Source organism: Manduca sexta, chromosome 26 (genome assembly GCF_014839805.1).
Source record: "Manduca sexta isolate Smith_Timp_Sample1 chromosome 26, JHU_Msex_v1.0, whole genome shotgun sequence".
NCBI classification, from domain to species: domain Eukaryota; kingdom Metazoa; phylum Arthropoda; class Insecta; order Lepidoptera; family Sphingidae; genus Manduca; species Manduca sexta.
This window is the reverse complement of record NC_051140.1, coordinates 14,487,842-14,503,376: the sequence shown is the minus strand read 5'-3', so window position 1 is coordinate 14,503,376 and position 15,535 is coordinate 14,487,842. Positions and strand designations below refer to the sequence as shown.

Genomic DNA, 15,535 nt, shown 5'->3' with positions numbered 1-15,535 from the left:
ACCTATTTTAGGTAGGTACTCTCCTAGAAACTAGTTTATAGTTCTACTTTTGTTTTATGAAATTATTTCTTTATATTTTATAGAGAATAAAATAAAATAAAATGTATTATTATTAAACATTCTTTTATTTTTATTTTGCAGAAAATAAATTATGGCCTATGGAATAAATCCATTTGTTAATGATCTGTAAGTCGGTGACAAATGATGGTAAATTAAAGATAACTTAATAGGTTTCGTATTTAAGGGAAACAAATATTCTGTCTCAGGTTTTGGCGAAGCATATTATTGCGTGCTGTGAAAGAAATAGACGTGTGCAATTAGAACTAATGTACACTTAGCGGGTTTTAGCCTAACGTATTTAGTAATTTAAAGAACCGATGACTGTTGTTAGGGATGTGTTCAGATTGGTAAATGGGCTTTAAACACGTGGTCTTTGAGCTTCTATCAGGTAAGTATGCTTGCACATTACACAAAGTTTTTGCTTCACGGCTCTTGCACTTACACTTAAAATCTGAGACATGAGCATTTTGGAAAAAATGAATGGTGAGGGTACTGCTATTTGTGAAAGTGTCGTGAACGCGTTGCGACGCAGCGAAGAGGTGTGGCGTATGCGTCGGTATTTAATACAATATTTTCATTGCAATAGATTTTATGACACAATGCGAAGCGCGAACAAAATGCATTAAGCACCTTGGAAGCGCGTGTTTAGAGCACGTTTGCCAAACTAAACACACCCTAATAGTCAACAATTTTGTTATGGAATTTTGCACATTCACGAGACCAGCGAAATCAATATAATATTACTGTAAATTACAGACCTATTCACTGTATTAGTATTGGGCAACACCTAAGTGTGGCTATTTACCTACTGGGCTGAGTCCCTGGTTACCTTGGGTATATGCCGTTTATTTTAAACAAACGTCAATCGCAGCGTACAGTTGGTTAAACGACTACTACCTATTTGCAATAGTATATTTTGTGGACGTAGATTTCATAATAAATAGGTAAGTATAATAAGCTTTTTTGTCTAATATTCTCGTAATATGAATCTTAATAATGTTTTATTTAATTTTAGCACACCTTTGGCTACATATGTACTCGATGAAGGTCAGAACAAAAATGTTCTTGTGTAAATATTTATGTTCTAGGTTTTGTCCGGAGAACTACCACCGAACACTATTTATAAGACATTCTGATCCACGCATGGAGTCATACCTAACATTAAGTCCATCGGCCCAACACTTTCTTTTGCTCTATCGAATTCCTGATTACACCATAAGATGTTATTGTCTTTCATTTTCGTTTTTCGACATTAAGCCCTTCCATCGGATTAACCATTAGTCTCACTGCTGCCGAGGAAGCGATGTAATATCGACTATTTTATGGCTCAAGAAATGTAAAACAAGCGTAGATCTTGTATGAACAAGCGAGACATATATATAAAAGTGTAGCCTACTTTTCAAACTGTCGGCGAGAATGCTGTTTCAGTAGTTTGTCTCAGTGACAAGAGCCATTTCTAAGATAATACTCGCCGAGACCCCCATTCATTATCTACTATAGGGCCATTAATCGCCCGTGGCACTCATGCCATCGCTATAGCCTAGTGACAAAACTATCGTTTTCAGAAAAATGGCTTCGTCTTTCGACATTTCAGGGCTTCCACGAAGTAAGAGGCGCGGGTTTGTATCCCACGTATACAGGTTAAAACAAGGTTAAAAGAGGCACTGGATCCACCCCTAGAATTTCGATGTTTCAGTGTGTTGTCAATCACTTCGTATTAACACTGTAGTAATAATTGCCGCCCGGACTCTTCATAGCTTCATGACCAAAGCTTTGAAGTGAAGGAATAAGTAATAAGATTCTTGGCGGGTTTTCGCTAGCGGTCATTAACCTTGAGGTTAGATGTTGCTACTTGTTACGGAATAGGAACTTTTCGTGAACGAATGATAGGACGGAAATAAATAATTATTAAATTGTTTCGTGCAGTAATTAAGGTCTCGTCGTTTGGCATGACGTGTTAATTTTTTATATAAAGCTTTACTGTTTCCCTTTTCAAGGGGACCTTACTCACATTTCGTCAAATATGGCCAACTGGGGCTATGCCAGCTATCCTTTGAAGACGGTAAGGCCTATTGCTATTAAATGCCATTGCCGGGTTCAACTCCAGACTTCTACACTGTACCTAATTAGGAGATCGAACCAAATAAGCACCTATAAGTAATAAATACAATTACGCTACCAAAGCAGTCGTATAAATTTGATTACTCTTAATACTAATTAATTAATGCTTTACCTGCTAATAACAATTATTTGTTGATGTAGGCGAACAATGATTTATTGCACTTTATTTCTAAATCTGTCGATAAGATCCATAGTAGGTATCGTTTATTGTTTGTTCTTCGGCTAATAGGCATGACCCCGAGGCAGATATGCTGTTTAGCCTCGATTGTTTCAGCATTGTAAAGTGTAACGGCGCGTACTCACTAATTAATATTTTTTAGCACTACCTGGCTTTTTAAAATACGATATTTTTGACACAAAATAAAGAAAAACGCCATTATTTAGTAAAATTCTTTATTAAAATAATAAATAAAGTTGCAAAAGAGTGAACTCGTAGCAATTACTTGAGCAGTTCTGTCGTTTCGCCGGCCAAGTATCTAAGCAACCGGGATTTCACATTGCGCACACATTAAGCATTTCAACACCAGAACAAGATTCAAAATAATACATAAATACAATCCAGATTACTTAGCGTTTGGAGATTGTGCATACTCATTGGTCATCCCGCCGAGTCACTACTCACGAAGAGCCGTCTCGTGCTAGTCCAATCTATCTTATGCTGTAATGTTTATTCATACACAAACTGATCAAAGTTACAGTTATTCTAACTCATTTGCCGGTAACTTATAATATGCATGATCGTCATTTAACATACTACAGTAATAAGTAGCCGAGTGAAGTTAGAACAAACCTGTATAGAATTAAAAGAAATAAATATTTATTTTATATAGGTACTTAATTATATTACACACATTATAATAAAAAATATCCCGAGAGGATATTCTGGAACCCACAGATGATATTATATTTTGCGAAAACTGCACACAGACTAGTTAAGAACGAGCTCTTCTGAGTGACGTAGATAAAAAGGTATACAATAGACGTAACAAATCCTTAAATAAATTTTGTAACATGACATCAATTAAAATACTTTCTCTTTGCCATAACCCGTATACATGAACGAGTTTGTATACCATTTGTGGAAGTGACAGTATAAAGGGAAGTTTGGGCACACTGTAAGGAAAAGGAAAAGGCAGTTAGTAAATAACACTGGAGTATAATATCATCTAAAAGGCTGTACCCATGGTAACATGATTGAATTGCGTTTCTAGCAACTTTTAATAAAATTATATTTACAAAATCCTTTAACCTCCAATACACCTAGTTACAAGATAACCACATAACTATAATTTTCTATTAAAAAAATATATACATAATACAAAATGCCCACCTCACTTTCTCCAACGTATTCATTTATATTCGACCAAATAATTCGACGACCCTAAATTGTTATTACAATAAACTCTTTTTTTATTAGAGGGAAAACATATCGCAACAGTGCGATATAGATTCATATACCCCAAGATAATTTTAACAATCCATAGAATACTCTCAATACTAATATTTTGTACTTAAAAAATCACAAGGCAATATACGATCCAAGCAAGTTTCAAGATGAGTGATATTTGTGCATTTAAAAAATTTACATTACATAATCGTATTTAATTTGTAATTATTTATAGCAGAAATAGAATGTCCACATCACTCGGAGCCTTCGCTGCAGTGTCGCGAGTTGTGTCGCGAGCCGTGCCGCGCGTCGTGCCGTGAGTCATGCCGCGAGTCATGCCGCGCGTCGTGCCGCGCTAGTCCCGGCTCCACTCATCGGCACACTTGGTTCGCAGAGACCGCCGCGTGTGCACTGTCACACAATGCTGTTCACGTCGGCAGGGTAATAGTTCCTCGGTGTCATCAAACCACTGGTTTCAAGTGAACGGTTGTCGAACACTAACGTGGAAAGTTCGAGATGGTTTTTTTAACTTTAAAGCTACACTTTTATGTTCGCGTGGTCGCGTGCTGTTGGGTGGACACTATGACACGGGCCGCCTGCGTACGAACGCGTCCGCGCCCGACGACGCGTACGAGTTCGGAACCTCGGAGCCCACTTCTTGTTTGTATCCGTTCTTGCTGGCGTTGTCGCTCATGACCGCCTGAAAACAATTATATATTATTTGCATGATGCTTATTGACAAATAAAAAATCACTGTATACACTGACAAGTCCTTCACAATTTGTGCAAAAAACCAGACGATTTGGAGAGCTTTGTAAATATTCCTTGCTAAGTTAAGTGTAATATTTTAAGTGTTACTTTAAAATATAAGTATATAAATACGCTACATACTGCTTTAACTACAAATGGTATCATATCAGCTCTGTAACCAACTTCTAGAAAGGATTTCCTTTATTACTGAGAGGGTTAAGGCCTTTGCCTTGATAAATGTAGTTTTTTTATAAGCAATATTTTTACCTTGTTACTTGACGGAAATGAAAAAAACCATATATGTAGACGGACTTTCGTATAAAAAAGTTTTCTGACCCCTAACATTATTTAATCAATAGCAGTATTTAATAGATGCTTATACGCTATTCTATTTGAAAGTTTAACTCATTTGTTTCTCAGTTCATTCATCTCGAAGAAACATGTTTTAATCGAGAAGAAAGTTAAAATAAAAAAATGATAGAACTTTAAAAACACAGATTTATAAGTTTGTAAAGCGAGCCAATATCGTAAACGGTATATTAGTGTCCAGTTATCTTCATTTAGAATACTTATATAACCTGTTACAGTGATTTTCAACCCGTAGAAAAATATATTGAGCGGTTTATAATTTGCAGTAATGTCGGACGTCATACGCTTAAATGCGAGGTCGTAATATTTATAAAGTTTAGGTATTACAAATTCCGTGTTACGACTTGTTAACAAAAAACATCGGAAAACTGATTAGACCTTTTAATAATAATGGTCCGCAACGAATTAGAATAATATTATGATTGTTGACGTCGTTGGGTGATGAACATCTATTTTCGGCATATTTTTTTGCGAAAAGCGGAATTGATATGGTTTCGCAGGTTTGTTACAGGTGCGGTGGTGGTGTGTAATTTGTTACTGACTAAAAATAAAGCATGCTTGATTATGTTACGCAAGTATGAAGTTATTTTATAGTTGAATGTATAGCTTGGAATAAATGGACAAAAGCGGAGGGAACTTAATTTTGAAGTAAATAACAGAAGCCAATTATGATGCAATAGATAGTTATTTTGGTGCCTGGTAGCCAAATACTGTGTTAAAGAGGCTTTACAATCATATTTAAATGATTTTATGGTTGCAAAATGCAGACATTGAACGGAGCATTGCTGTCAAAACAAGTCTGTTTCTCAGCTTTGTGTATATCATCTGACAGCCAATTAGACTCAAGTTGTATCTCAATATTAGCTAATCACAACAGCCCTATGTCTACGCACTGCGAAGGCTGCCATGCCGTCGGCACTGAGAAACAGACTTGTTATCACAGCAATGTTCCGTCCTTAGATAAATAACGTCTTTGAATAAGGGAGTAGATTCACCATACTATTAAATCTAATAAAAAATATCAACGGATATGTCGCACGGTTTCTACCTACTTATTGAGTATTATAATTTATGTCGCGAATGTAGGCCTGTTATTACCGTACGTGGATTTTTTGCCTTTACTGTCTATCCGCCTTGTAATGATTAACGATAGGTATACAACGATTTAAATGGAATGTTGGTGGCTAACTTTACAGTTACAAATACCGCAATAAATAGTCTTTGAAACCATACATATTCTATATTCATATAGACAATTCTAAACCTCCACAGTCGCAAGATAGAAAGCAGTTAATGCATTTTAACTGTTATATTTATTATTGAAAACTATCCCTATTTACTTCTTGATTCTATCTTTACTGTTTTGGCTCATACATTCTCTAAAGCTCATAAATTATATGTAATTTGTTCGAATGCACGAAATCCAAATGCAATATTTTTACCAATTGAAAATACCAAGAGTTAACGCCCACTAGATTTTATAAAATTGTGTAACCTCGAATCCTAAATTTCGACCTTTGAATGTTTTATATCAAAATTAACCATTCTTTGTATGAAGGTTACAAAACAATAACCTTGATGGTCTACAGGACGAATATTTATGCCTACTATCTATATTATTTATGTAAATAAACGATAATGACCAAATATACTGAGGATCAATGTCGGAAAATCTTCACGACGCGTCGCTTTGTGCTTTTTAAATGTAAACAGTTAATATTTTAGTAACAATAAACAATTAAAAATATCCGTATATAATCGCGAAAACATACAATGTTAAACCAATTGTTACCAATAATTAATCGATTTTAAAATTCATCAATGACACTAAGGTAACTTACTCATTTTAAGTGAGTTTATATTAACTGTATTCACATTGGTTTAAAATACGATTTTATAACATTCTGTCGGGATTGCCCGAGTCGTATTTAAATGGTGACCCATGTGGAATACATAATATTTGGTTATTTTTGAATTTATTGAATCAGAATTAGTTACAAACAAATAAAGTACATAAATGAATAATTCATGTTATTATGCTAATTATGTATTGTATAAAAATTTTCGCTGTATTTAATTTAACACATCATGATTAAAGACTATTGGAAGTTATTGGTATTTTAAAATCGTTTGTTATAATCAGCACTAATCAAGTTTCTAAGTATTATATAATATTTTTGAAGAAAAATAGTCTCAATCGCTTTTCTGCAGGTACGTGCTGACCATCGGCTTACGAAAAACAAACAAAAGGGACTTTCTCCTTTTTTCATGATATTTAATCCCTTTCAAGTGAATCGGGCTGAGTTTATGAAATAATAGGGGACCGGCCTATGCTTGTTTTTGTACATTATTCTATATATGTAATGGTTAATAATACGAAAAAGAAGCACTCCTGCGAAAACTGCATAACAATTGGTTAAAAAATGAGCGAGTAATTCATATTTAAAATATTGTAACGTGCAGAAGTGGGCGCGATGTGGGGATATCGCTTCATCTCTTTTTTCGCACGCGTCGTAATTCCCGATGACGTCACATGTGGATATTTCGTCTCTTTTCTGTTTCTTGTTAATTACCCCTTCCACCGAAATTCAAAGACTTATAACTTGTTGATTTTTTACCAGATTTTAATAATTCCTTCTGTGTTATAATTTATATTATGTAAATATTTGATAATAGTAAAGAACAAAAATGAGTCCGGTACCCTATTACCGAAATCTACGTCTCGACCCTACACAGCCCACCGAAGAGACAAACCTTTTGTAAAATTGTATAAAAATAACGAACCTGTATTACGGCACGGGTCTTCTCTACTACTGAGAGGGATTAGGCCTTAGCCCACATCACTCCGTAAACTTATTGTGTGTATGACAATAAAACAAATTATTTTCAATGAGTTTAGACTTGTAATTTTATTATTATTATACGCTTTTTCTTCGAATTCGAAAAGAAATTATAATATAGTTGTTCTTTCATTGTTCTCACGGCTTGATAATAATAAATAATTCACATGCGTGAGACAATTTTTTAAAAACACCTTGACTTAACAAATTTGCCTATTAATTTTGAATACCAAGGCATAAACGTGAGAATGTCTCGTTTTGCGTTTTAACTTCTTCCGTATAATTGGAGGTCTTTTGACAAAATGTCTAGTTTGCATTAATTACATAATATTTTATTATGTAGTATAACCTGGACCTATATAAATTGTATCATTTTATTTGTATTATAATATATTTCTCTTCAAAAACATTATGCACAACTGTTGTATTGTAAAGATTTAATCAACAAGCCGTCTTTTTAATAATTCACAAATTTTTAATTTTAATTTGTAAGAAACATGCTTTCTATATCTGTATTATATATCTCTTACATAGTTTTATAAGAACGAATGCTACATCGCTATAAATGTCTATATATTATAATTGTCGCTAGCTAATCAATGTTCACATAAACAGAACGCAGAAAGTAAAGATTCTTAATAAGAACTCGTAACTTATGAATAATTTGCACGCAACAAATCTATTTATTTAGTGGCTTGGTTAATAAAATAAATATATATTACAATAATGTGCTGCATAATATTGTAACTACATTCTTATTACTGTTTGTCTTTAGTCTTCTATGAAGCATAATGTTTTAACACGTTGGTTGGCACGTGACTTGACCCAACCTGTCCCCACTCCACCGCGTGTCTTAACAAATTGCATTTTTATACTCGCCGAGTAAATTGCACAACTTATGTAAGGTACATCGACCACAGTGGACTTCGTACCTGCGGGCTAGTTCAATCTCGACAGGCGACTAAGACTTTACTGCTCTTTAATCAATGGTTTTGCAGCAACGTTAGACTTTTTATGTATTGGAAGGGATTTAATATTCAAAAAGTGATAGAAAAACCACTCGTACTCATCAGGCGAAGGTATGCAATAGCTCTCATGTAAAATAATATGTATGTATCTAACATATATTATTTTTATATAAAATAACAAATAGAAAGGGACCAGAAGAATGTTTCGGTCCGTAAAAAGTAGTAACATCATCACTTACCATACACAGGCCGTTGTTGAGCCTTGCTTTCCTGTCGGCGGGAGTGTACCTCGCCTTGTAGAAGTCACTGAACAGGAAGAGGAACAAGAAACCGTGCATGGCGATCCAGTAGACGAAGACGCGCGGGTACTGGCACGACGGCCGGAACAACACCTGCAGCTGGTGACTGAAGATCAACACGAACTGAACCTGTGGGTACAACAAACACGCACTATTAAATTTATGTGCTCTGCAAATAAGCCACAATGGCCTTCTCTGTCACTATTGATTTAGCAATAAATTATAGGCTTGGTAAAATATTATTATTCAGCAGTCAGATCACGGATGCCATTGAAATATATATAAGGATAAATAGGAAAGGTATATACAAACCATCTGGAAAGCGGTGAGGTACTTCTTCCACCAGATATACTTCTGGTACTTAGGACCCATGGCAGCCACCATGTAGTAAAAGTACATAACTATGTGCACGAAAGTGTTGAGTAGGGCGAAGAATGTGCTGTGTCCACCTGACGAACCAACATATATTAGTATACAGCATTAATCGAGTCACACGATACGTGTTTTAGGTAATTTTCTTTCATCTCGAAAAAATTTGAAAAAACTACAACATTGACTTAGTTGCATAATTTGAAGATAAATTAATTGCATGACTTAACTTGTGATATATTTGTCAAATTAATCTTTTATACTTATTAAAATAAAACTATTTTATAGTTTTATCGCAGTTTTTATATTATAATTTTCTCTCGACATTTTGAAGACTTTGAGGTCTCCGTGGTCACGGGGCGGACTGTTATAGGTTTATTTTAATGTGTAATAACATAAGAAATCTTTAGTTCCTGAAAATACAAATTTATTTAGCAGCACCGCTCTTTTTATAAAAGTTATGCGTTTCGTAATTTATTCATAACAATATATAATAAAATACACTAACCGCGGATTTGTAACTCTATATCACCATATTTCATTATCCGGATTTCCCGTTAGATATAATTTTTATATATTATTGTCAAAGGGAATAGAAATCGCGTGTCACGTGGCCATTCGATGCAACAGCTAAGACGCACACACTAGCCATAAATAATAATAACTACTGCAAACATATAAATGTATAGGTATAAACATGTGGAACTAATATTTGTCTGTTTGGTTTATCTATTTGCTAAACCATTGCGGATGTAGCCTTGCTAATGAAGTGGACAACAGCTGAGGTTTGTGTTAATTATATGATTTTCCACAAACAGCTACAGGACTAGATACCATTTGATAGGGATCGAATAGTTCTATTAATTCCCCTAAAGTTGGATGCACCAGGATAAATAAGTTTATTTCTTTTTACATGTAAATTGGTTAAATAAACAAATTTTATAGCAACAAAGACTTCATTTTTTTACAAACTATATAAGCTATTAGTTATAGTTTGGTGCACCTTTTTATGCAATACTCTTAAAGAAGGTTTTGCGCCCATGCTCTAGCGTCTCGATTCACCTAAGTTTACGAATAACTCTTGCGAAAATACAATAGCCGTAATACTCCAGATTAAATTATTTATACAATATTTCCTAGTAAGATAACCGGACATGTCATTGTAGAACCATTACTCATTTATTATATCAACATGAAGTTGTATATCAGACAGGGACGAACTTTGAAAGTGAACCATCTTTACTTATTATAAAACAAAGTCCCCCGCCGCGGCTGTCTGTCTGTCTGAACGCGATAAACTCAAAAACTACCGAACAGATTTCGATAAAATTTGGTAAAGAGATGTTTATCCCGGGAAAATCTATAGTGGGACTTTTATCCCAGAATATCTCTCATGCGGGCGAAGCCGCGCGCAGTAGCTAGTAATAGTATAAATGAATTCTACCTTTCTGTATATGACTTAGGGAGTAACACATTAGGACGAAACTGAGGCTACCACCATATTCAGTGTTCCGCACTATAACTATCATCGCACATTCAATCTTTTTACCGCTTTAGATTTGCCGCGTGATCTGATAAAGCTAAAGGCACGAAGGTTCCATAAATAATTACACGTTTAACTTGATTCCTAACGACAATAACATGAATTGTAGCGGGATTTGTCGTACAATGTAATTAAACTTGGTTGTTATTGTTTTTCCTTGGTTTATACGAATACCTGACAAGCATGTGCTTGTAAATCACGGGCAAAATGTCCTGTTTACAATGATCACGGCCAACACTTCAGACATGTTTAGTCATGTTATTTACAAATCACGATATTTCTCTCAAAATTTTATTTGCATATATTAAACAAGCTCCAAGCTTCCGTGCCCTCGTACTTCACAAATTAAATAATAGTGTAGGCCGGCGCGAGGTCCGTGTGTGCAAATGTCCGCAATTTACATTCGTAGGCTCCTAAACCTTCGGAAAGCGGTGTCTCTAAAATTAATAGGAAGACAAATATTGTTACGACCTCCATTTCCAAAATTAGAATTTTAGATGTGTAAACACACGTAACATGTTATTTTAATTTTCCTGTATAATAACTGAGTATGTATAATGTTTTCAATGAATGTAACAAGTGTGATCTATATAAACGTAATCACTTCATGGATTTAACTTATATTCAAAACAAGTGAAGGTTCACAACGTAGTTTAGAAAATCATTAAATGCGGTGATGTATGCTATTACCATTAATACTGAAGACTTAAATATAAATTGGTTGAATTTATTTTGGTAGCAGTCTTCTGGGTTATTTGTAACTATAATAAAATGAAATTATATTACAAATGTATTTTTTTTATTCAAACAATACATACATCAATTCCGTAATAATTAAAGCGTTCTACTGGTTAAATCCCTTTTTAGTATGTGTTATAATAGAATAGCAGGGGCACTTTAAACCTGTGCCAATTACTCATCCCTTCTTTTTTACATGGCAAATGGCTAGCGGGCAAAATCAAGATCTTTGACTACATAGGAGAGGGTTTGCTGAATGCAAACCCTCTCCTTGAAATAAACTATTTTTCGGAATTTATCGTGGCTTTTATAAGATGATTTTCACCCGATGTTTCGAAGACTGCAGCCTTCTTGGTTATGATAGGGAATGAGGTGTTGATCGTCCGAAAAGTCAAAGTCACAATAGGTATCTACCTACACAATATACAAAATACAATTATACAAAATGTATGTTATCTATAATATCAGAAAAATAGGTTTTACTTCAATGTATAACGTTAGCGAAAACATAAGAAATCAATATGGATTGATTTCATATTAATCCATTCAAAGAGAATAGAATAGGTCAATCTTATACGAATATTTTTCATGTGCAAGTCGTCATATCGACAGAACAAAAGATTAGCGGGTCAAAAATATACATATATTTTCTAAGCAGTATGCAAATAAAGTTTATTTTCTTACCATTGTTTTATTTTTGTTACGGACCCGTCAAACAAAAATAAACGGGACAGATTATATATCGTGGCAATGCGTTTTATGTAACCTCGAGTGTTGTATAAAATTGTTAAAATGATTTTTAAATACGTTTCATATGCATACAATTTATTTACTGTGATTATATTAGTTATATATAATAGTATAGATATTGATTACTAACCCTATCAACCAATCAAAATATATATAATTTGTGCGCATGTCAAAATAACTTAGTTCTGATTTGGATTCTCGCAATGGATTGGTTAAACATTTATTTAAAAATGGCTGTTAAAGGTATAATAAGTAAATATGTTATTCAGGGTGTATTTTTGAGATGGAGCAGCAAGAGCAGCTATTTTAATCGGAGTAGCTACAAGGAAACTTTTTTAGGAGACATTAAGATCTGCATCCATAGATTTTCATAAATATTTACCGTCAGTAAGAATATGGGGGTACTTCATGTTAAAACTAAGGGATCGATTAGATCAACAGCAACAGCTTGTAAGAGTCAAAAGTCTCTATGGAAGTTTACGTACTTCTATAATCAGAAAGTGAAAAATAAATCTCCATACACTTTTTACGAAGTTTAACTCGAATTCGCTTTTAAACATAACAGAACCTTTTATCGCGGGTCGAATAATTTGCAAATATTTAATAGAAATTTAACCAGGAATTGAAAAATGTATTCCAGATTATTATTGAGTGTGTTTAAAATTTCGTCGCATTTCCTAGAAAATATAGAAAATGTCCTCAAAAGTACTTAAATCTGTAATGTTCCCACAGTCTTATGATCCTTTTAAGCAAAAGGATCGATTGGTATCAAAATAAGATTTTGGATAAATTGTCAATTTTCTTGCCGATGATACATCTTTTTCAAAACCCGGAATGTACATCTTAATATGTTTAAAAAAATTATTCTTCATATAGCTACAGCGGTTACGGTACCTGCCCTTACTGCCTCGTCTCAAAAATCTACCCTGTATATTAAACCAAATGATCATTACATCAACACCAAATCTGTCTTTAAATTTAAAGCAGGCGGTACACGTAAATTGCTGTAAATAAATATTTAATATGAGTGTGCCAGAGCGGCGTACATAGTCTTTACTCATTTTATATTCCATTATTATAATGATGGTTCACAGGTTAATTTTGCTAATGAAAGCATTCATGAATTATTCGTAAATATATTTTTTTAAACAAACTAATTGTTCTCTAAATGAAATTTCAATTTAAAATACATATTGATGAAGTAAATTGGTGGCAAAGCGTTATGAGACATCATACTATCTTTCCTTACAATCGCAAGCCAATGGGGATGACGTAATATGATAAGGCATGCCTCTTGTCAATTACCACGTATTGCTGTTGCATATTTCAGATAGCTTTCTATTCTTGAACAAATTTTTAATTTACTCTTTTTTATATTCGATATAGGGTAATATATTACATATTCGAGACAAATATCCTAAAAAACTATTAATGTTCAGTTATTACTAAATCGACGGTCATATTTAAATCTCCATCAAAAATAAATATTAAAACATCATCATTTAGGAAGGACAATGTATACCAAAAAGATGATAATTTTGGTATAAAACTAATTTAGCGGGTTTTATTGCATTTTTTTTTATTAATTTTTTTCCGAAATTTCGAACATGTTTCAACCGACTTAGTAACGAAGTGGACTTGTAGAGATAATAACTTAACAGTACCCACCTGGAGCAAACTTCAGTCCGAACCACACGGACATCGGCATGATGCCGTGGTGTATGACGTGCAAAGTGGACACATGCTCGTTCTTCTTGCGGAGAACGAAGAACAACGTGTCCATGAACTCGGTGAACTTGCTGAAGTAATACCACCAGCAGGTGTTCGCCATCTTCACAACAAAATACAATATGTGAGTACTTGTAAATAAACAAACATTCATTACACCTATAAATGCGGGGATAGTCCTGAACAGATAGACAGAGTGGCAAACAGGGAACCCTCTTTGTCCCACGTGTGTTCCGTCCTATGATGTGATGGGAGAACCTATCGTCATGTCGGACACTAGTTTAAATTCCGAGGTGATGCTGAGCAAAGGAATTATCATTTTACCATAGTATGATTCGAATCCGGGACCTCATGTGCTGTACCAATGCACGCAATACATCGCATACGCCACAGTTAATATTATTATAATTTATATTATTGTAGGCATAGTAACACGTAATGACTATCATCCTTCTGCCATTAGCCATGTACAATGTGAGGTCAGTGCAATACACTTATAACAGTAGTTTAGGATGAATTTGGCTTAGGTTTTTGACATCAATGACATCCTTGACTTCCACTCTCTAAGAAGCGTCCCGGCCGTGGCAAATTGAGTTAGAAACCTCACACAATGCAGTGTGGACAACAGCGCTTATTTATACACGGTCATAAGACATGCTAGGGAATCGTACCCGGAGTCAGGGTGACCTTTGTTTCACATCGTACATTATTACTAAACCAACAAGGTTATTACGTCACTATAGAAAGAAGATATTCACATAATCATTCAACAAAATATATTCATAAAACAACAACAACAAAAAAAATTGTACTTTGAGATTTTTTCATATTCCCATCAAACGGCAGTAGAGCCGAATGCGTCAATGTGTTTGTTATAAATTCCCAGCACAATATATTTAACGTCATTTGAACACCATGGGTAAAACTGTTTAATATTGGTGTATCAATTTGCATGTAGTGACGAATATTTCCGCCTGGAATGGTCGTTGTTGATATTACATTTATCAACTTGGGAAGTTTGTATAGTGCTCAAATATACATTAAATGTTTCCTCATTTCGTCGACTTCATGATAAGTTACATTCTATCAACATATTTCTTTTATACATGTGTATTATATAGGTATTTTTTTTTAGTAAAAGTCATAAGTTGAGAACAATTTTGGCCGAAAGAAGAGATACAATAGAAAATGTAATACTTAAACTTAATATTTGACGTAACAAGTGACGTGTTACAAATACTTGTGTGCGTGACACCGAGGCCTAAGTATAACGCGACATTCTTCAAGGCTGACATATTAATTGCATAATATGTAAAGAATTTACATATTGATCGATACTGATATTGTGCAATAGAAGATTAGTTTTTCGATTTGTATTAAGGCAAGTGTGTTATACAATCATATTCACATTGAATTGCTGAAGCGCACGTCGAACCACCTCAGGTTAGAGCTATGTATTACTTAAATGTTACAAATTGGTCTCTATTCATGCGCGTTTATTATATTAAGTGGAATAGACTACAATTTTCGACGGAAAATATCTATATAATACACATCTAATTATATACAATTCTCTAGATATTCATTCATTTTGACATTGTGCTAATAAATTA

General features: G+C 34.1%; 1 protein-coding gene across 5 annotated transcripts in view; it reads right to left on the bottom strand.

Moving 5' to 3' along the window:
• Window positions 1-2,560: 2,560 nt before the first annotated feature.
• Window positions 2,561-15,535, bottom strand: part of LOC115441100 (elongation of very long chain fatty acids protein) — a 36,712-nt gene continuing 23,737 nt past the window's right edge. For all 5 annotated transcript variants that reach the window (XM_037443231.1, XM_037443232.1, XM_037443235.1 and 2 more), the window contains 4 exons: window positions 13,863-14,025; window positions 9,107-9,243; window positions 8,735-8,923; window positions 2,561-4,268 (listed from right to left, as the gene is read on the bottom strand). In XM_037443231.1, the coding sequence (XP_037299128.1) occupies window positions 4,149-4,268; window positions 8,735-8,923; window positions 9,107-9,243; window positions 13,863-14,025 (609 nt within the window). In that variant the 3' untranslated portion in view covers window positions 2,561-4,148. The remainder of the gene's footprint in view (window positions 4,269-8,734; window positions 8,924-9,106; window positions 9,244-13,862; window positions 14,026-15,535) is intronic.